The sequence below is a fragment of the Dendrobates tinctorius genome, unplaced genomic scaffold, assembly GCF_039654945.1.
Source record: "Dendrobates tinctorius isolate UK_male_01 unplaced genomic scaffold, ASM3965494v1 ptg000084l, whole genome shotgun sequence".
In the NCBI taxonomy this organism is placed as follows: domain Eukaryota; kingdom Metazoa; phylum Chordata; class Amphibia; order Anura; family Dendrobatidae; genus Dendrobates; species Dendrobates tinctorius.
The window spans coordinates 19,155,497-19,178,648 of NW_027361752.1; the positions used below are offsets into that span (position 1 = coordinate 19,155,497).

General features: G+C 42.9%; 1 protein-coding gene across 10 annotated transcripts in view; it reads right to left on the minus strand.

Moving 5' to 3' along the window:
- The window catches only part of ROBO2 (roundabout guidance receptor 2), a 582,091-nt gene that overhangs the window by 124,189 nt on the left and 434,750 nt on the right, over positions 1-23,152 (minus strand). For all 10 annotated transcript variants that reach the window (XM_073584464.1, XM_073584461.1, XM_073584462.1 and 7 more), the window contains exon 7: positions 5,302-5,426. In XM_073584464.1, coding sequence (XP_073440565.1) covers positions 5,302-5,426 — 125 coding nt within the window. The remainder of the gene's footprint in view (positions 1-5,301; positions 5,427-23,152) is intronic.

The window sequence follows — 23,152 nt, forward strand, 5'->3', positions numbered from 1 at the left end:
GGTCACTTCTGAGTTGCTTCTACCCGGTATTACAATTCAGTGCAGCTTCGTCTTATGCAGGTGAATGGGACTGAGCCATAATATTATGTACAGTTGCAGTAGAAGAAATATTGACTTGCTACCTTAAAGCCTCAAGTTACCCCTTTACATGCAGGATCTGTAAGCTGCACAGATAGCGCCAGACACCGACAGTCTCTTGATCAAGACCTTATTGCGCATGCAGCACCCTGAACAATGGCGGCACCTGCCCTAGATCACAGGCAGGAGAAGTAGGTCACTGAAAAAAGAGTGACCTGTCAATCACACACGGGAGGCGGGCAGTGGGTGGGGATTAGGCTGAGAGAGGCAGCAGTGCTCACCCAGTGCACTTGTGGCTCATCTGCATGCAACAAAGGCAATTAATTTCTGAAAAACATAAACCAAGATTTCTAAAATAACGCCTTTATAAAGATGGCGTTAGTTAATGGCATGACAGGTTCCCTTTAAAATAAGATACCCTAAAGAAAATGAGCTGTAATACCACTTACAACTTATGCCCAAGGGTGGCGCTTGTTGGTTTCTGACCTTCTACCATTGATTTATATTGAATTTTTTTAATACATGGCAGTGTTATTTCTTTTTTTAGCTATTGGATTGACTAATAATCATTTATTGGCCTAATACAAATGTAATGTTGGGGTTTAGCATCTACACTACACATTAAACATTTTGCATGGTATACTTACTGAAAAATCTGTAATATATGAGTCCATAAGTACAAAAAGCTGATTAGTTTCTACGAAGTAGTGGCCATTTCTTCCTCCTTCTATACAGCATAGTAAATGGCACTACAATAAAATCCCTCACCTGCTGCCAATAATAGCACAATAGTAATGGAGAATCGGGCAGTCATCCCCCGGATTCATAGTCTTCTTTGCAGTCTAATTTGTCTCTTCTGATAGACAATTCTTCATTTTGCCCTACACCAGAGCCATTATGTTGTCTGTCCGGACCGGTTATTAATCTATGACAATCAGCAAAATCATATTGATTTTTTTTGGGTTTTGATAAAAGATGACATTGCCCTAAACGCTTACGGGATGTTGTATATTGAGGTGCGTGATAAACTGCCCTGTTCACTCCTGATCCAGGAGCCATTCTTCATTTCCTTTCAGTCAATTACTGTATTTATATTATTTATTGAATGGGAATGATACAATGTTTGGGGCTTGCAACCAAATCACCAACTCATCTGGGAAAAAGAGTGGGATTCTTACATGGAAAAGGAATATAAGTATGGACCTTTTCATGGAGGATACACAATTAATGGAAACTGGAGCAGTTGTGAGGAGAGTGTGGACAGAGGAGCAAAACTCGTGGTCCTGCAACTGGATTCCAGGCAAAGTTCCAAGAGGCCACTCAACCTTTAAATGTTTTTTTCCAGTTTCGGAAAATCCCAGTTTTCTCTGCAGTTTGTTTTAAATAATTTAATCTGCTTTGCTCACCCTCCCTGGGTCCATCACTAAATGATCGCCGCTGGTCCGGATGTTTGTTATTGTAGGCATCACTGATCACATTGGCAGAGATGCAGCGAATAATCGAGTTCAGCAGCTCCCTCAGAGTAGACGGCAACATCCATTCAGAGCTACTGATGGCTGCAGCGCTGTCAACATCATGTCAGCACTGCAAACAATATCAGACACTGGGAGCAGCAGCAAAAATTCAGTGCTGGACCACAAGAGGGGAAGTAAAGCAAAGTTAGTTTTTTAGTAAAATAAACTGCAACCAGGGGATACTGCAGGTATCACTCCCGACTCGACTTGGCCTTGTGCTCCTGTGCTCTTTATGACAGCGTTTCCAGAAGAATAATCTAGCGGTGGCTCATCTCTCCACAGAATAAAATGATAGAGTGATTAAATTCCAACCACCTTATCCTTATGTCCCCCCCAACATAATCTATCCGGGATCAGTGTTCATCTAACTTTTATCTAATGAGCATGGGGAGCTAAAACTCCATTCACATGAAAATTGCTTCTGCTCAGGGGTGGATGCAGACAGTAGAAGGCCCCTGTGCAAGAACTGTATAGGGTCCTCTCCTATCTCAAAGCTCAATATAAAGTAGCTTATTATCTCGCTTTATCTTCACCCGACTCTGCTCCCTATCTAACCTCACAACCTCCCCTCTCCCCCATCTCACCACCATCTAATCACATTCCTCATTAATCACTGTCCTCCTCACTGGTCACCCATATCCAGCAACTAACGTACCCCCGCTGAAACCTCGCACGTCTAGACACTCAGATACTCTCTGACTCTATTCCACCACTGGCATCCATATCATCACTCCATGACAGAGACAGTGCCACTGCTTTCAACAATGGCACTCTCGCATCAGCTATTGACACTGTCACTCCTCTCGTGCATGGCAGAGTGTGATGATTCAGTAGGCAACCCAGCCACAATAACCTCACTAAAACGCTTCAGAAAGTGTCCAGGGTTGTGGAGCGGCATTGTATGAAGACACATTCACAAGATGATTTCACTGCACTCAAGCAAGCAACACTCGCATTCAAATCACCCCTCACCTCAGATAAACAGGCTTACTTCACAACCCTTGTATCTTCTTCGTCCTGCAACCCCATTTATTCAAAACTTTTAACTCCCTCCTCTACCCTCCACCAATCTCCCGAATCTCTGCTGAGGACTTTGCCACACTCTTCAAAAATAAGATCAACCAAACAAGGCAAGCCTTTATTGTTCGACCACCACAACCCCTTTGTATACCAGACCAATGCCCTAACCCCATAACTTACCGCTCCAACATCACTCAAGGAGAGCTTACTCGTCTCATTTTTAAATCACACCTCACCACTTGTGCACTTGACCTCATCCTACCTCCTCCCCAACCTTACCACCACACTTATCCCATCCCAAGTTCATCTCTTCAACCTATCACTAGTATCTGGTAGCTTCACTTCAGCTTTCAATCATGCCACAATCACGCCTATCCTCAAAAAGTCATCCCTCAACCCAACTGCTATGTCCAGTTATCGTCCCATATCACTGCTCTCATTCCCTTCCAAACTTCTTGAGCAGCATGTTCACGCTGAACTTTCCTCTCACCTCTCATCTAACTCACTCTTCAACAAACTACAATCTGGCTTCTGTCCCCACCATTCCACTGAAACTGCCCTGACCCAAAATTACTAACGACTTACACCCATGCTCCTCATTCTAGACCTGTTCTTTGCCTTCAACACATTTGACCAGTGCCTCCTACTACACATCTTCTCTTTCTTTGGCGTCAAAGATCTTGCCCTATCCTGGATCTCCTCATACCTTTCCAATTGCACATTTATAGTCTCCGACTCCCAAATACCTCCTCATCCCGCCTTCTCTTTGTTGGAGTCTCTCAAGGCTCTGTCCTAGGACCCCTACTTTTCTCCATCTAAACCCTTGGCCTGGTACAACTTAAAGTCCCACCTCTCTGCTGTCTAGAATCTGGGAGTGTCTATCAGCCATATCTTCCTTCTCTCACTTCCACAAGCTCAATGTGGACAAATCTGAACTCATCACCTTTCCTTCATCTCACATATCTTCCCAACCTTAACTATCACAATAAATGACATCACACTATCCCCTTGTACTGGAAATCCGCTGCCTTGGACTCATACCACACATCCAAGCTCTTTCCACCTTCTGATGCCTCCAGCTCAAAAATATTTCCAGAGTCCATCCTTTCCTAAACCTTTAACCTACTAAAATGCTTGTGCATTCCCTCATCATCCTTCTCCTAGTCTACTGCAACATCCTGCTCTGTGGCCTACCTGCTAACACTCTCACACCTCTCCAGTCCATACTTAAATTTGCTGCCTGACTAGTTCATCTCTTTTCTCGCTAATTCTCCGCTTCCTACCTTTGCAAATCCCTTCATTGGCTCCCAATTCCCCAGTGTTTCCAGTTCAAACTATTAACACTGACCTACAAAGCCATCCATAATCTTTCTCCTCCGTACATCTCTAAACTAATCTCCCATTATTTTCCCTCATGTAATCTCCAGTCTTCCCAAGACCTCCTTCTCTCCTCCACAATTATTTGTTCCTCACTCAATTGCTTCCAAGACGTCTCCTGAATATCCCCCATCCTCTGGAATTCTGTGTCCCAAAAGGTCCGATTATTCACCACATTCGGATCCTTCAAATGGAACCTGAAAACCCATCTCTTCAAGAAAGCTTACAACCTGCAATGACCACACTGACACATCAAAACCACTGGAGTTACTGCAAACCTCAGACCTACTGTCTCCTTCCCCGTCATCCTGTAGAATGTAAGCCGCAAGGGCAGTCCTTCTCCGTCTGCACCAGTCTATCATTGCTAGTTTGGTTACTTTAAGTGATATCTATATTTTGTATGTAACCACTTCTCATGTACAGCACCATGGAATCAATGGTGTCATATATAAATTAATAAATAATAATAATAATAATAAAATGAAGCACTCCCATCAAAGTTTTTATCCTTTTACTCTATTGCAGTCAACATATTTTATGGCACTGTGCACTTACAACTGCTCATTTTGCCTTTCTACCCAGCTAATTCTTCTCTTTCATCTGCTCTATGTAAAGTCAGGACACCTCTTGTCTCTGTATAAATCATTCCCCTCTTCAACTCCTGACCTATCTACTACCTCCTCCCCCTGACAGGGACTTTTGCAGTGACTCATGACTCATAAAAAGAAAACTGACCTCCTGTTTCTACATAGAGGAGAGAAGGATTCAGCTAGTTAGTTTTTAATCATGTGATGCCACAAAGTGAAAAAAGAGAATTAGATGGGTAGAAAGAAAAAATGAGCAATTGTAAATGCACAGTGCCATATTATATGATAAATGCAATATTATATATCAAGAGGATTAAAAAATTGATGAGAGGTGGGCTTTTTTAACAACCACTAGTAATTGCGAGTTATGACATTTATTAGCTTCAACCTTTAAGAGCAATCTAATTGATAGTAAGAAACAGCTTTTAGGATCGCAGTAAGCCCCTAACCTATTGGGCCTCTATGCAGCTGCACCGGTTGCACCAATGCCATGTCTTTCCCTTACTTCTTGCTTTACAGTCCACCTTCTAAAATATTTTCACATCAAGAATATTTCCATTGTTCCCTACATCTGCCAAACGAAAGCCAAAACTGTATAGACGGCCATCTGGTTTCACCAAATCCGCCATCAGTCTAACGTGTATAATGTGCTTGCCCTCCTTTAGACACTCGGTGAGGGGAGCAGTGTACAATATTGCCCAGATCGGTGAAGACGTCCTCCTTACCTGACTTCCTTCCTTTTGCCAGAAAACAGCAGGCTGAGGATTTCCTTTCGTTTCACAAGGGAATGTCACAGTCCGCCCCTGAGCTACGATCTGATCACGCGGTCTCACCACAAACTGAGGAGGAGCTGCGGATATAGAAAATGATCCAGTTGGGAAAAATCTTGACTTGAAGACACTAATGTACATGATCTACATAAACGCAACGTTCCCTACTGGCCTTTAGCGTTTTGAGAAAAGCCGGATTAAACTTCTTTTCTAGCATCCCTTAAAGTTTGGAGTAATTTGTCCAGCCATGTAAAGGTTTACCCATTATAGACAAAATGTTAACAGATCACATATATTCTTCATCGAAAAGGATTTCTTGCCATCAGATACCTAATGATCTGAGTTTATCCCATGATTTTGTGGTTTGACATGGGCCTGCAGGTCAACATATTGATGCACAAAAATGCTGCCCTATAGAGTTAAAGGGGTATTCCCATCATCAAGATCCTATCCCAATGTCTGGCAGGTGTAATATTAATAACATTAGCAAAAACCTCCATTTACAAATGTAGTATAGTTCTTCTGATTCACTATGTCGCTTAACCTATACGCAAAGCAATGCATGCAGTAGTATCCATGGTTATGGCCAATAACAGCTAACTAACTGACACTATATGAGTGGTCATAACCATGGATATCTAAGCTACTGCCATGCCCTGCACATGGGGTAAGAAACATAGCTAATCAGAAGAACTATACTACATTTCTAATTGGAGGTATTTGCTAATATTATTATTAGTACAACTACTACATATTAGGATATGATCTTGGAGATGGAAATGCCCCTTTAAATCTTAAGTTTGCTCTGCAGCTTCTGTACTGTATATCATTTCTCAGTATATCACTGTGATATCGATGCTTTTAGTCCATAGTTTATTGATAGGTAGGAAATGAACCCACAAATGATGACCCTCTTCCCCGATTTCACCCCACCACACCATTATAAGTCTATAAATGCAACACTGGACAAATTACCTTCCGCGGTCTCGTATCGCGGCTCCCTTGCTACATTCGGTTAGCACAGACTTCAATCACTGTCATGCATAAGCACTGTTATGCTAATGTCCGCATCGGAGGGCGAGTGGGACGATATGGAAATCAGCATGTAGAACATGAATAAAAAGCATAGGCCATGTGTGAGGTGGGCTTTCAAATGTGCGGAAGAAAGACCTCAAGGTTAATCACCTCATTTTTAGAGCCGGTACAATAGCACTGAGTCTGGATAAAACGCCAGATAATGAAGAAGCATTTAGAAGTATTAGACTAAAGTAGTGGAATGCAAATGGTCTCCGGCTTTTTTTTCTTTTTCGCCTTTGCACATTTTTAAGTTAACAAATTTTAAACATTTTGCTGCTTTGATGACCTTAAGGGATCACTGTAAAATGAATTATTTAATGTGCGGCCATCGCAGGCTTTGTTCTTGAAGGACAGATGCCACTAGCAATAGATAACATTAGCCTACTGGCCGGCCTCTCGGAATATAAGAATATCAAGATCAGGTTTTTACTTATTTTTTTACTCAATTTTACATTTATCTAAAATAAGGATTTTTTTTCAGGATGTTTTTAAAACCATCGTTCGGGGGCGCTGTATGCTATACCCAAAATTTCATTTGCAGAAATCTGTAATAGTCACATTTTATTTATGACTACAAGGCCTAGACTTTTCTGCTTTTCTCCAAATCCAAGTAGGACTCTATAGAGGTCTCAGCTGGGTTCAGTAGGATCACGGAGGTCCAGGGGTTGTGCCTCCTTCAGGGGTGTTCAAAACCAGCCAGCTAATGAATGTGGAACAGATTTTTGGCTCTTATGGTCAAATAATTGATAATTTTTAAAATATATTTACAAATATATAATTTAGTTGCTTTGGTTAACCGACTTCGTTTTTTTCCTTATATATTGAGTTTTTTGATTGCTCTCGTTTTTTATTGCTCTCTTTAGCCATAGGAGAAGGCAGACAATACAGTATACTGCCAGCCATTACTAGGCTATAAATTCACAGGGAGCTGGGGGATGGGAAGCCAGAATTTCTCCCAGACCTGGCAAATATATGTCTATTGTGCTCTGATCACACGAGGCGCGACATATATATATATATATATAACAGTCTACACAGTTTTAATAAACTTCCTGGGACATTTAAAAAGACTACTTTCCTTGCCTATTTCAACCATAGCTGAGTGAGTACAGATCGCTACAATATATATATACACACTCCTCAAAAAAAGAAAGGGAACACTTAAACAACAGAATACAACTCCAAGTAAATCAACCTTCTGTGAAATAAACCTGTCCACTTAGGAAGCAACACTGATGGACAATCAATTTCACATGCTGTTGTGCAAATGGAATAGACAACGGATGGAAATTATTGGCAATTTTCAAGACACCCTCAATAAAGGAGTGGTTCTGCAGGTGGGGACCACAGACCACATCTCAGTACCAATGCTTTCTGACTGATGTTTTGGTCACTTTTGAATGTTGGTTTTGCTTTCACACTCGCGGTAGCATGAGACTGACTCTACAACCCACACAAGTGGCTCAGGTAGTACAGCTCATCCAGGATTCATCGGGCATTTTCCCATTCTCCTTCAAACATGCCATCGCTACTCCATTACTAAGGAGACCCGCTCTTGACCCATCCTGCACAAACAACTACAGACCAGTCTCCAATCTCCCCTTCATCTCTAAACTTTTGGAGCGCCTAGTTTACTCCCGCCTTACCTGTTACCTCGCCAATCACTCCCTTCTAGACCCTTCACAGTCCGGCTTCTGCCCCCAACATTCGACTGAAACTGCACTCATCAAAGTGACCAATGACCTTCTGACAGCAAAACGTAACCGTGACCACTCTCTGCTCATTCTTCTTGACCTATCTGCAGCTTTCGATACTGTTGACCACCATCTCCTACTCTCTAGGCTCCAGTCACTAGGCATTAAGGACACTGCTCTCTCCTGGTTCTCTTCCTATCTCTCTGACCGCTCCTTCAGTGTTTTGATCTCTGGCTCCACGTCATCTTCTCTTCCTCTTGCTGTGGCGGTACCTCAGGGCTCAGTCCTTGGCCCCCTTCTTTTCTCTCTCTACACGGCCCCAATTGGACATACCATCAGCAGATTTTGCTTTCGGCACCATCTTTATGCTGATGACACGCAACTATATACGTCTTCCCCCGACCTTACCCCCGCTGTACTACAGAGGGCCAGTGACTGTCTGTCCGCAGTCTCCACTATCATGTCCACTCTCTATCTGATACTCAACCTCTCCAAAACTGAACTTCTTCTGCTCCCGCCATCTACTAACCTCCCTAAATCTGACATTTCCCTCTCCGTGAGTGGTACCACAATAACACCCCGGCAGCAGGCGCGCTGTCTGGGTGTTATGTTTGACACCAATCTCTCCTTCACATCCCATATACAATCTCTTGCCTGCTCTTGCCAGTTACACCTAAAGAACATCTCTAGAATCTGCCCTTTTCTCACCATGGAAACAACAAAAACACTCACTGTAGCATTGATCCACTCCCGCTTCAATTACTGCAAGGCTCTATTAATTGGCCTTCCCGTCTCTCGACTATCCCCTCTCCAGTCCATACTTAATGCAGCAGCCAGGGTCATCCATCTGGCTAATCGGTACTCGGACGTGTCCGCTCTTCGTCAGTCATTACACTGGCTGCCCATTCATTATAGGATCCAATTCAAAGTACTTGGCCTCACCCACAAAGCTCTCCACAGTGCGGCACACCCCTACATCTCCTCCCTCATTTCTGTCTATCGGCCTAGCCGATCGCTGCGCTCTGCAAACGACTTTCGACTAACCTCTGCACTAATCCGTATCTCCCACTCCTGACTCCAAGACTTCTCCCGTGCTGCTCCTAACCTCTGGAATGCTCTACCCCAAGAAATTAGGACTAACCACAATTTGCATAGTTTTAGGCGCTCCCTCAAAACACATTTGTTCAGAGCGGCCTATCACGTTCACTAATCAAAGTCATTCTATGTGTAAGTGTGTGTGTAGCCCATTCACTATCTCCATCTATCCTTCACTCCCTCAAGATGGCTGGACCTTCATTGTAAATACACAATTCTAAATAAACACCTGCACTTTGTATCTCCCTCGCCTCATTGTAGATTGTAAGCTCTCACGAACAGGGTCGTCTTATTTCGTCTTATTTTGCTTTAATTATTGTATTGTTAACGTTGTTACTTATGACGTGTGTTTTGAAACTGTTAAACTGTAAAGCGCTGCGGAATATGTTGCCGCTATATAAATAAAGATTATTATTATTATTATCAATGCGAGCTGTGGCAAGAAGGTTTGCTGTGACTGTCAGCGTAGTGTCCAGAGGCTGGAGGTGCTACCAGGAGACATGCCAGTACACCAGGAAATGTGGAGGGGGCCACAGGAGGGCAACAACCCAGCAGCAGGACCACTACCTCCGCCTTTGTGCAAGGAGGAACAGGAGGAGCACTGCCAGAGCCCTGAAAAATGACATCCAGCAGGCCACAAATGTGCATGTGTCTGTACAAACAGTTAGAAACCGACTCCATGAAGATGGTCTGAGTGCCCAACGTCCACAGATGGGGGTTGTGCTCACACCCCAACACCGTGCAGGACGATAGGCATTTGCCACAGAACACCAGGATTGGCAAATTTGCCACTGGCGTACTGTGCTCTTCACAGATGAAAGCAGGTATACACTGACCACATGTGACAGACGCGACAAAGTCTGGAGATGCCGTGGAGAGCGATCTGCTGCCTGCAACATCCTTCAGCATAACTGGTTTGGCAGTGGGTCAGTAATGGTGTGGGGTGGCATTTCTTTGGAGGGCCTCACAGCCCTCCATGTGCTCGCTAGAGGTAGCCTGACTGCCATTAGGTACCGAGATGAGATCCTTAGACCCCTTGTGAGACCATATGCTGGTGCGGTTGGCCCTGGGTTCCTCCTATTGCAGGACAATGCCAGACCTCATGTGGCTGGAGTGTGTCAGCAGTTCCTGCAAGATGAAGGCATTGAAGCTATGGACTGGCCCGCCCGTTCCTCAGACCTGACTCTGATTTGGCACATCTGGGACATCATGTCTCGCTCCATCCACCAATGTCACGATGCACCACAGACTATTCAGGAGTTGGCGGATGCTTTAGTCTAGGTCTTGGAGGAGATCCCTCAGGAGGCCATCCACCGCCTCATCAGTAGCATGCCCAGGTATTGTACAGTAGGGAGGTCATACAGGCACGTGGAGGCCACACACACTACTGAGCATCATTTCCTTGTCTTGAGGCATTTCCACTGAAGTTAGATCAGCCTGTAATTTGATTTTCCACTTTGATTTTGAGTATCATTCCAAATCCAGACCTCCATGGGATATTCATTTTGATTTACAATGATAATTGTTATGTTTTACTGTTCTGAACACATTCCACTATGCAATGAATAAAAATTTGCAACTGGAATATTTCATACAGAGATATCTAGGATGTGGTCTTTTAGTGTTCCCTTTATTTTTTTGAGCAGTATATGTATATAAATATATATATATATATATATATATATATATATATATATATATACACACACACAGTATATATTCACACACATACACACTAAAAAAAGTATAAGTGTATTGTATACTTTAAAGTTCATAAATGTTTCAATTGGTCTAGTGGATGCAAGAAGCTAATAATATTAGCGTTGGTTGATAGATTACAATTGTTTTTTTTACTTGCATACATATCACTATATGTAAAAGTTTGGGCACCCCTGGTCAAAATTACTGTTATTATAAACAGTTAAGCAAGTTGAAAATTAAATGATCTCTAAGCACATTTCATTTGTATTTTAGACTATATATATATACAGTAGGACATAGGACCGTGAAGAAGGCACATAGTGCTGAAACATGTAGTCCCTTGCTGGAATGTTACCAATAGATTGGAGTTCCTCATATATTTTTTATATGATTTAATGGATAAATAAAGAAGAAGATTTTATAATTCTGGTGAACTTTCATCTTTTTGCTGGATCCCAATTCTCTTATATTTTTATTTGTTGGGGCATACTCCCTGCCTGGATCCGTGCAGAATATAAGGTGAACACCGACTATTGCATTAAGAGGAACTCCTTTATGGTGAGCTGGCTATATGTTTTTTACATTGTTTGAATATATACAGTATATATAGTTTTATCTTTTATATTTTCAAAAGAACAAGGAGAATGGACTGTTGCAAATCTTTGACACCCTACATGGTTAGTACCTAGTAGCAAGTGTCACAGATTGTAAATGCTTTTTGTAGCTAGGCAAGAGTCTATTAATTCTTGTTTGAGTACTTTTAAAATTCTTCCAGTTCCGTGAGATTCCTGGGTCGTCTTGCATGCACTATTATAAGATCTAGCCACAGATTTTCAGTGATGTTCAGATCAGGGGACTGTGAGGGCCATTGTAAAACCTTCAGCTTGCGCCTTTTGAGGTAGTCTATTGTGGATTTTAACATGTGTTTAGGATCATTATCCATTTGGAGAAGCCATCCTCTTTTCAACTTCAGCTTTTTACAGATAGTGTTATGTTTGCATCAAGAATTTGTTGAAATTTCATTGAATCCATTATTCCCTCTACCTGTGAAATGTTCCCCGTGCAATTGGCTGCAACACAACACTAAAGCATGATTGATCCACCCCTATGTTTAAGGATTGTCGAGATGTTCTTTTCCTAAAATTCTGTGCCTCTTTTTCTCCACCCATACCTTTGATCATTGAGGCCAAGGAGATCTATGTTAATCTCATCGGTCCACAGAACTTGTTTCCAACATGCATCAGGTTTGTTTAGATGGACTTTTATATACTTCTGACGCTGAATTTTATGGTGAGAACACAGGAGAGGTTTTCTTCTGATGACTCTTTCATGAAGGCCATATTTGTGCAAGTGTCTCTGAACAGTACAGCTCCAGAGTCCACTAAATCTTTCTCTAAGTCTTTTGCTGTCAAGCGGGGATTCTGATATGCCTCTTTAGCAATCATTCAAGCAGCTCTCACAGAAACTTTGCTTTGTCTTTCAGACTTTATCTTGACCTCGACTGTTCCTGGTTACTGCCATTTCTTAACTTTTATTATACTCACCTGGGGAGGATGGTCCAGTGCGGCCCAGTCTGATAGGTGTCACAGGTCCAGGTCCGGTGCCTCCCTTCTTCTTGCGATGCCACCCTCTTTCTTGCTTCATCGCTCCCCGGCATCGTGCTTCTGCACAGGCATACTTCTCTGTCCTGTTGAGGGCAGAGCAAAGTACTGCAGTGCACAGGTGCCAGGAGAGGTCAGACAGATCCAGCACCTGCGCATTGCAATACTTTGCTCTGCCCTCCACAGGACAGAGAAGTATGCCTGCGCAGGAATGTAGAGGTGTGGGCCGAGCTGGGGGGTGGTCCCTCTTCTTACCGCGCAGAGATAAAAACAGAGACATGATGGAGGCAGATTCTGGGTGCAACAAGTCCAAGTTTATTTCTCACTTGTCGTCCGCCTGACGGCCTCCGAAGCACACCGCACTTCCTTTACCTCATGGCCCTCCGTTTCCAGGGCCGCTTCTCACACACCGCACGTTACACTGGGGGACGTGTATGCACACACCGTCCCCTCTTCACTCGTCGACGCTCCTGACAGGTCCGTCACTGTGGCCGCCTTAGGCCCTTAAACCAACAGCGCTTCCACTGATCAGTCATCGTGACAAATACGGTGTCTCACACCCAGTGCATCGTCCCTTCTGCGGTTTTTCCTGTCAGGACCACCCCCCTGACGTTCTCTCTCCTCAGTCCCCCTGGTTTAGATTCTCCTCACAGCGCACAGACTGTCACAGTCCTCCTGCCACTGGAGCTCCCCCTGGGGACTGGAACCTTCTGGAACCCTCCCTCAGTATTTATAGCTCTCCCGGTCCCTTGTCACTGTAACCCCGCCCCCCATGACCAACGGTTTCTAAAGCCCTAAGCTGTTGTCAAGTCCTTTGCTCACACTCCTCCCTGCCATCTAATGGTCAACTCAAGGTACTGCACGTCCACTACACTTTCCTAGCTGTTTCCCCACTGTAATAACTGACACCTACCTACACTGTGCAAACCTTTCCTTCTTCACTCTGACTAGTCCGTCCGTCCGTCAGGTCACCTTCCCTACAGGAGCACGATGCCTCCAAGGAGTCCACTAAATCTATCTGAAAGTCTTTTGCTGTCAAGCGGGGGTTCTGATTTGTCTCTTTAGCAATCCTTCAAGCAGCTCTCACTGAAACTTTGCTTTGTCTTCCAGACCTTATCTTGACCTCGACTGTTCCTGGTTACTGCCATTTCTTAATTATATTTCAAACTGAGGAAAGGGCAACTTGAAAACACTTTACTATCTTTTTATAGCATTCTCCTGCTTTGTGGGCTTCCACCATTTCCATTTTCAGAGTGCTAGGCAGCTGCTTAGAAAAATCCATGGCTGCTGTATCTTGGAACAAAGCTGGGTTTTTATAAAGCTGGGACATTTGAATCACATGGACTCTTCTAACAACAAGCCATATGCCTAACAGGATAATTAAAGGGAACCTGTCACCAGTTTTGGCTACCATAAGATACGGCCACCACCTTTCAGGGCTTATCTACAGCATTCTATAATGCTGTAGATAAGCCCACCGATCCGACCTGAAAGATAAGAAAAACAACTTTTATTATACTCACCTGGGGGGGCGGTCCGGTGTGGTCCATTCTGATGGGTGTCACAGGTCCGGGTTCAGCGCCTCTCATCTTCTTGTGATGGGTGTCACAGGTCTGGGTCCGGCGCCTCCCATCTTCTTGCGATGCCACCCTCCTGCTTGCTTCATCACTCCCCGGCATCGCGCTTCTGCACAAGCATATTTCTCTGTCCTGTTGAGGGCAGAGCAAAGTACTGCAGTGCGAAGGTGCCAGGAAAGGTCAGAGAGGCCCAGCGCCTGTACACTGCAGTATTTTGCTCTGCCCTCAACACAGGGCATAGAAGTACGCCTGCGCAGGAACGCGATGCCTCGGAGCGATTAAGCAAGCAGGAGGGCAGCGGCGCAAGGAGAAGGGAGGCGCTGGACCCGGACTTGCGTCACCTAATGGACCGGACTGCACCGGACGGCCCCCCGGGTGAGTATAATAAAAGTAATTTTTCTTATCTTTTAGGTCAGACCAGGGACTTATCTACAGCATAACAGAAACCGGTGACAGGTTCCCTTTAAGGTCTGAAACCTTAGTCAAAGTTATCTGAGCACACAAATCTCCAAGTTTGCTCAAAATTTTGAAATGGCCCATTTTCCTTTTTGCAATTTTTTTTTAAGAATATGTGTCATCTTTAAGTTTAGGCCTTTTAGAGATCATTGCATCTACAACTTGGTTAACTGTTCACAATAACAGTAATTTTTGATCAGGGGTGCCCAAGCTTTTACATGGCATAGTATACCGTATATATTCCACCCCCCCCAAAAAAAAAGAAAGATATCTAAGTGAGGCCCAGTATTGTGACAGGGCATATAGCACTACTTGATTGGATCTATCTAGTTTATTGGCGCAAAAAATTATTTATATATATTTAAAAAAAAAAAATTATGCCAATAAGCTGGATAGATTCAAGCTGATAGTGTTGCATAACATGGTAGGATGACACAATACAAGACAATTCAAGGCCTCATTTTTGGAGTGGAGGGGTTGTGAGGGGGGGTACAAGAAAAAAAGAACTGTGTTTTTTTTCTTCAGTATGCCAAATGGCATCCATTTTCTATATATGCACAGAAAGAAAAAAAAATCTGTTTTCTCCTACTCTTTAAACACATAATAAATAATATAAAAATGGATGTCTGTCTTTTTTTTTTACATATAGTGGGCCCAGAAATAGAACGGACATATGAACAGCTTCATAATCTATTATGGGTAAGTGTTCAACCTGGGACAGTTCTTATGATCACTCGTGATAATAGATCAGTATAGGGGATTCCGAGATGGGGCACAATTCTGTACCAAAGGGTTTTCTTCCCAAGCAACCCCTTTATGGAATTACAATGTATCTTTATTCCTAATATTTGGTGTATATTTTAGATTTACCACCCAATTATGAATTTCTACTTAATACTATATTTAATTTTTTATGTATTTTCTTTTGTTTTTACTATTTTTTTTGTATCCTAAAAAAGCATGTACTTTACCTTCTTCTAGTACAATAACAGCATTTCTGAAATGACAAAGCTCTAAGCCTAGTAGGGAACCATCTAATAGAGCGGCTCGCTATTTGACAAGCCGTTCACAACATGTATATGTTTTGTCATGTCTGATAAATATTTTAGGAGAAGTAAATAATATATCACTATTATTAATGTATTAAACAGGGCGCTACATGCGGCTCTACAAAAGGTTTTCTGCTTTGGTGAAAATTTGTCACTGTCAGAAGCATAAAGTGATGGATTGGCAACCTGACCTTATACAAAGAGAATTAAAATAGTGTCTGTCAACATGTGAGCCGGACGTGATAATCAATAATCAAGCCTGGGACAGTTATTAGGAGCCTTAAAAAGCCTCGTTACGATCTCTTAATCCATTTATATTTCAAAAGGATAAACATTATAACAAAAATGTGATCAGGCAGATGTAGCGTGATACATCCCCGGTTAGCAGCAGACATGCAGATGACTTTATATAGAAGAGGATATCTATTGCAGACCCTTCTCATATGTTCTCTTAGGGCATTTGTTGGTAATAGAGGTAGCCTCACCCGAAGGACCTTTCTCAATTAGAGCCAAGAGATTGTAGGATTGCAGAGCGCTCTCGTTAATCTGTGAACACAATGGACATGTATTGCTTTGAATGGGTCAGCGCTCCAAATTGCAGGTGAAATCAGTTGATACAAGCTTTATTGACCTATGCCAGACGTAGTACCATTGGGGATTTTATGTATAGTAATGTGCTGGACCTGAGCCTTTCATCAGGCTGAGAGCAGAATATGCCCAGGGCACACAGTGGGGGGGGGGATGATGATCCGTAAGCTGAATTATGAGAATTTATGCTGAGATTCCCCCTTGCTGTCTTATGGGACATTAAATCTGAACTCAGCTGGACTATCTTTTATTGCTTACCTGACAATCTGTATATTAAAAATGGGCACGCCTACTTGCATTGATAAGGGGTATTTAGACACTGTACTCCAGTATTATTTAGACACTGCACAGCAGTATTACTTATACATTATAAAGCAGCATTATTTTTATATTATTTAGGATTACCATATAGACATTGTATAGCTGTATTATTAATAACACTGTACAGCAGTACTATATAAATATTGTATAGTAGTATTATTAAGATATTGTACAGTAGGATCATTTAGACATGGTATAGTAGTGTTATGAATGCATTGTAATGCAGCTTTACTTACATATTACTTAGGAGTACAATTAGACCTTGTATAATTATCTTCCATCCCATAGTCCCGTGCCCATATACCCAACATACCTATCCTCCATCCCATAGGCCCGTGCCCATATACCCATCACACATCCTCCATCCCATAGTCCCATGCCCATATACCCATCATACATATTCTCCATCCCATAGTCCCATGCCCATATACACACCATACATATTCGCCACCCCATAGTCGAGTGCCCATATACCCATCACACATCCTTCGTCTCATAGTCCCGTGCCCATATACCCATCACACATCCTTCGTCTCATAGTCCCATGCCCATATACCCATCATACATATCCTGCATCCCATAGTCCCGTGCCCATATACCCATCATACAAATCCGCCATCCCATAGTCCTGTGCCCATATACCCTTCATACATCCTTCGTCTCATAGTCCCGTGCCCATATACCCATCACACATCCTTCATCTCATAGTCACATGCCCATATTCCCATCATACATATCCTCCATCCCATAGTCCGGTGCCCATATACCCATCATACATATCCTGCATCCCATAGTCCCGTGCCCATATACCCATCATACATATCCTCCATCCCATAGTCCCATGCCCATATACCCATCACATATCCTCCATCCCATAGTCCTGTGCCCATATACCCTTCATACATATCCTCCATCCCATAGTCCAGTGCCCATATACCCATCACACATCCTCCATCCCATAGTCAACCATTATGACATCATAATGCGCGGCAGGGCTTGCAACCTATGATGACATCAGCGTCGCCATTGCAACCATTATGACATCATAATGAGGGGCGGGGCTTGATACACACACACTTTTTCCCCATTATGTAGATAGGGGCAAAATTGTTTGGTGAATTGGAACGCGCGGGGTTAAAATTTTGCCTCACAACATAGCCTAGGACACTCTCGGGGTCCAGACGTGTGACTGTGCCAAATTTTGTGGCTGTAGCTGCGACGGTGCGGATGCCAATCCCGGACATACACACACACATACATGCATACACTTGAGCTTTATATATTAGATAGATTGCATACAAGATTTCTCTCGCGCATCACCCCTACTCTGGAACTTTCTACCACAACATATCAGACTCTCACCTACCATCGAAACCTTCAAAAAGAGCCTGAAGACCCACCTCTTCCGACAAGCCTACAACCTGCAGTAACCACCGATTGACCAAACCGCTGCACGACCAGCTCTACCCTCGCCTACTGTATTATCACCCATCCCTTGAAGATTGTGAGCCCTCGCGGGCAGGGTCCCCTCTACTCCTGTGCCAGTTATGACTTGTATTGTTTAAGATTATTGTACTTGTTTTTATGTATACTCCTCCTTACATGTAAAGCGCCATGGAATAAATGGCGCTATAACAATAAATAATAATAATAATAATAATAATAATAATATTGTTATATTATTTAGACATTGTACAACAAGATAAGTTAGGCACTGTACAGCAGCATTTTTTAGACATTTTGTAGCAGTATTATTTATATACTGTGTAGCAGCATTATTTAGAGACTGTACAGCAGTATTATTTAGACACTGTACAGCAGTATTATTTAGACACTGTACAGCAGTATTATTTATTATTTATTTATTCAGTTACTTCATGTATGTTGCTGTTTGTTCATTGAATTCTGCTTTACATTACACACTATGGCATATTGTGGATAATAAGTCACTGCACATGATTTTTTTAGGGTACATGGTGGTGGTAATAGCTCTGTATAACATTGGTATTTAGGCAACTGTACGAAAGTGTTATTTAGCACATGCATGCCATCATTATTTGGGATGTAAAGTACGTAGTACTAAAAATCAGACTCTTTATGCTATGGTTACTGAATCGCATTGTAAACCATAAGGAGACATCGCTAATAGTGATACTACATAAGACATCATCCATTATCAGACCAGCACTGATGAAACCATAGAGTAACCATTCTTAGCCTTGTAGATTTTACATGGAGAATTAGATTATGCAGTGAAATATCATCACATATTATACTTGTAATTGCAGCAGTTTACGACATTACTATGTGTTCTTTGCGCAGTGTTGCTGTTCTCATTTGCTTAGAATGAATGGTGAACCTAGCGATCTAGTTGTCAGATGCTACATCTGTACATATTCTGATTTATGATATCAGGTCTTATCCTTTCCCAGTTGCTGATCTGAAACAAACCAGCGGCTGACTTTTTTTTTTGTTTTTCAAAATTATTGGAAAAATCTTTTTATGCTTTTGGGTCATATCAGAAATTTGCAGCTGCCGTTTGCAATGGAGTGACCATTTCCATCTGAGTATACAGAACTTAGATTTATCATACAAAGTTTCCCTTGTACCAGATGAAATATTTAATTCATAGTGGAACATATATGCCTGGGGGTGAAGGACTTAAAACAAATACATTTTCCAAAGCCCTTTTCCAGTCATATTTTATTCAGAAAGGCAAACGATTCTGCTGCCGACCTTTGGACAGGATGCTTAATTGCTAAATCATTTCAGCTTAGACATTTATGACAATGTTTTCTTAGGCTGCATCCATAGAGGAGCTCTTTTCTCCTTTAGCACAGTTTAATAAACAGTAAAGAAGTTTCATAAAGTTTTGTTCTTCTATACGAAGGGTTCATAGTGAAGTGGATCTGCCCCCGACTTCTGAAATTTTGATAAGCAACTCTTTGTGGTCAAAGATAATTGTAGAAATATCTACAAAAATCACTGAATGTTCAGGACTTCTTGGACGTGATGTAACCGCTGTTTATTTGCATACATTTCACATTATAGGGAAATGCCAATGAAAAACGTGATTTCCCATTGTAATTATTTATACGTGTATCCTTTAGACCAATCATGCCCAAGGCAAAGCTGAAGGCAGCTCCGTAGGCAGGGTTGCTGTCATGATCCAGGACGGGGTTTTGCTTTGGCCTGTCCTGATCAGACTGGGGGTTAATTGCTCCGCCTCTCTCTGGCAGAGGGCGGCTATTTAATGCTCACTGGACCTAGGTCCGGTGTCAGTTATACTCCTGCCCTCGGCTGAGTTAGTGGACCTTGTGCGTACGTGTGCCTTGTGCCTGATATCTTGCTTGCTTGTTTGGTTTTGATCCGGTTCTGTCCCTGTTACGAGTTCTGCCTGCCCCTCTTGTGCTGCGCTACCTATCGTGTGTGACTCTCTGCTTGTGACCCGACCGACTTCTCTCTGCTTGTCCCCTTGGTACCACGTCACCCTCTTGTGTATGACCTTTGGCTTTGTATGACTACCCGTCTGTTTGTCCCTCCTGTGCCTCGCTTGCCCGTACTGTTGTGACCTTCGTTTTGCCTGACTCTGAGTTGTTGTATGGTGTCCTGTCACATCTAAAAGCAGGACGCTAAGCCCCGCCCCCTTGCAGTCACCTGACCATAGGTCCTGTGCCAGCTTGCTAACTTCAGTGTCCGCAGGTCCTGTGCCTCTTTACTTTCCGGCGCTGACTGGACCCTGACACTAATAGTTTGAAGCACGCCTGGTCACCTCTGCTGCCCTGCTCCACAGGTATCTTTTAGCACTGTTTCTGTACTCAGGACACGCGCACTGGCTCTGTGAGTGAGTGTAGTGCAGTGTCTCTGACAGTTGCACTGTCTTCTCCTTCATAACATCTTGGCTGGATTACTCACATATATTCTGCCCAACCATAAAGAAAACAAAAACTGGAATCTCATGGTTTCATTGTTCTCTCTCACCAGCAGAATCTGGCTTTTCGCTCTGCTATTTCTGGCACTGGAGGAACTAAAGCTGACAGCCGAGCGCGAGCAGTCATTCAGCTATCGTTCTCCCGGCTACCCCATACACATGGACTTTCAGATCAGATGAGCACTTAAGTATTTTCAAATAGAGGAGAAAGTCTCTGCCAGAAACTTTTAATCGAGGTTTATCTCCCGAAGAACCAAAGGGCCAGGTGCTAAAATGCAAAGTTCCTGACGCTCCCAACAGATAATGCCGAAAAGGTGTCAGGAACCCACCATACACATCAGACTGTTGGCCAATCCATGATCTCACCGAATTTGAGGACATTGGCCAACCATCTAATATGCATGGGGGTCTTCCAACTCTCCCCCGCACAAGTTTTGTGTGGAAGATAAGGATCAGGCAGTTGGAATGCTATTGCTTAATCCTTTGGTTGAGGAGATGGGAAGAAATTCTGCCAGACAATTCTGGCAGCAGCTCTTTCATAGAGAACACAGGAATGCTCAGCTGACCTGAGCGTTATGTTCCTATATATGGAGGAGAGATAGCTGTTGACCAAGAGATATAGCCAGTGTAAAGCTTGCCATATGCTTTAGGTTAACATTGCTCCAGCTAACAGCCATTCCTCCCAACCCCTTCATGTGTTCTCAACCGGGAGAGAGGAATAAAACTCTATTAGACATTTCTGACAGTGGTTTATCTTCCTTAGGCTGGGTTCCCACTTGTGAAAACCTCGTACGAGTCTCGCACATCTCAATACCCGGCACTGCTGTTGGCACTCAGGACCATAGCGCTCAGCTGCAATAGAAATACATGCAGCTGCACACTTCAGTCCCAAGTGCCAGCGGCAGTGCCGGATATTGAGATGTAAGACTCATGCGAGTTTCTCTCAAGTGTGACCCCGGCCTTATAGTCAAAAACCCTGCTTTCCCCCATCTACTCTCAACTAAAAGTATAGTTACCACCATAAACATCAGATGGCAGCTTGGCTCTGCCAATTTTGGTCAACAACATTAAACAATGTGTCTGGCCTTTTGGGAAAGCAGCTAAAGCTTCACTGCAAATATCCTACCATAAGAAGGTAGAGCACAACAGTGGTTTAGAAGGCAAAGAGGGTACTGTGCTTCCTCATGGCTGACAGTTACTGAGTAGGGATGGGCGAATCCTGAAATATTCGGAATCGCTAGGCTGTAACGAGTCCGACTTGGAAACTCGCTATTCGTTGCAAGTCTAGCGAGTCCAATGTTAATGAATGGGGATGCGAGTTTTGCAGCGATTCCTGTGCTGGGGAGGAGGAGAATGGGGATGCAGATTTTTTTTTTTGCAGAGTTTCTTAGCGATTTTGTGTCAGCAGCTGGACACAAAATCGCTAAGAAACTAGGGTTGCTTGTATTAAACTGTTAAAAAACTAGCTAGGAGTTCTCTCTCTCTGTTTTGCAGCGATTCCTGTGCTGGGGAGGAGGAGAATGGGGATGCGAGTTTTGCAGCGATTCCTGTGCTGGAGGAGAGAGAGAGAGAGAGAGAGAACTCCTAGATAGTTTTTTCACAGTTTAATACAAGCAATCCTAGTTTCTTAGCGATTTGGTGTCCAGCTGCTGACACAAAATCGCTAAGAAACTCTGCAAAAACTAGGATTGCCATTCATTTGCATTGGACTCGTTACTGTGCGAGTAATCGCTTGGAAACTTGCAGAGTACCGACTCCTGCGAGTCCCCTACTACTCGCAGAGTAACGAGTCCTAACGAGTAGATTCGCCCATCCCTATTACTGAGGAATATGGCCGTCATTCTTGGGACTGTAGCTGTATTTAATCCTATTCTGAGGATGAAGACCAATACATGCAAATCAGTACGTGGCATAACTTGCATATTTGCCTGCCCCAGCCCTGGTGGAAAATGATAAGTGACCTCTTGATACAGACAGAAGACAAATGTAGGTTCAGATAACGTAGAAGATTGAGCTCCAATACCATAAAATCAATGTGCTCTGTGGACATCTTTCCTGGAGACCCTCAGGAAGCAAGAAGAACGGCCATAGTGATTGGTGGGAGTCTCAACCCCCAGACCCTGTTAATGGCAATGTCTGTCATCTCTATAAATGTTGCATAAAATTAGAATTTGAATGTAAATTATTCTGAGTTATAAAATGAATGTTTTAAGTAATAGGAATATTTTTGAGAGTTGTAATAGTATAAAATGTAAGTTTCACCAAAGGTCCTGCAACGGAAAAGCATGTAAGTTACATTATCAGTGCAAGTGCTCGTGCTCTGCTGGTAATATAGTACATGTACAATAGACACGGAGGCGTCTCCCTGTACCAGGAGCTCGCCATGATCCAGAATATAAAGGAAAGATGGAACACTGCAAAATGCCATGCAAACGTAATATAAGGATGGTTACTTACCAACAGGGCGAACTGAAGAAATTACAATGGTGGTGAGATAACATAAAAAGAAAATTAAAAGAAAGTTTGTCAGAATGTGACATGCAAAACTACATGGCTATAGTGGCTACAATAGATTAAAATCATCAGTGCATGCATGACTCAGCCGAGAAACACGGGGGGTCGTGTATGAAAAATAGAGAAAAAGTCGGTGATGTTGCCCATGGCAAACTGGTTGTACTAATACAAGTAATTTAATGTCCATTGTATTAAAAGGTAA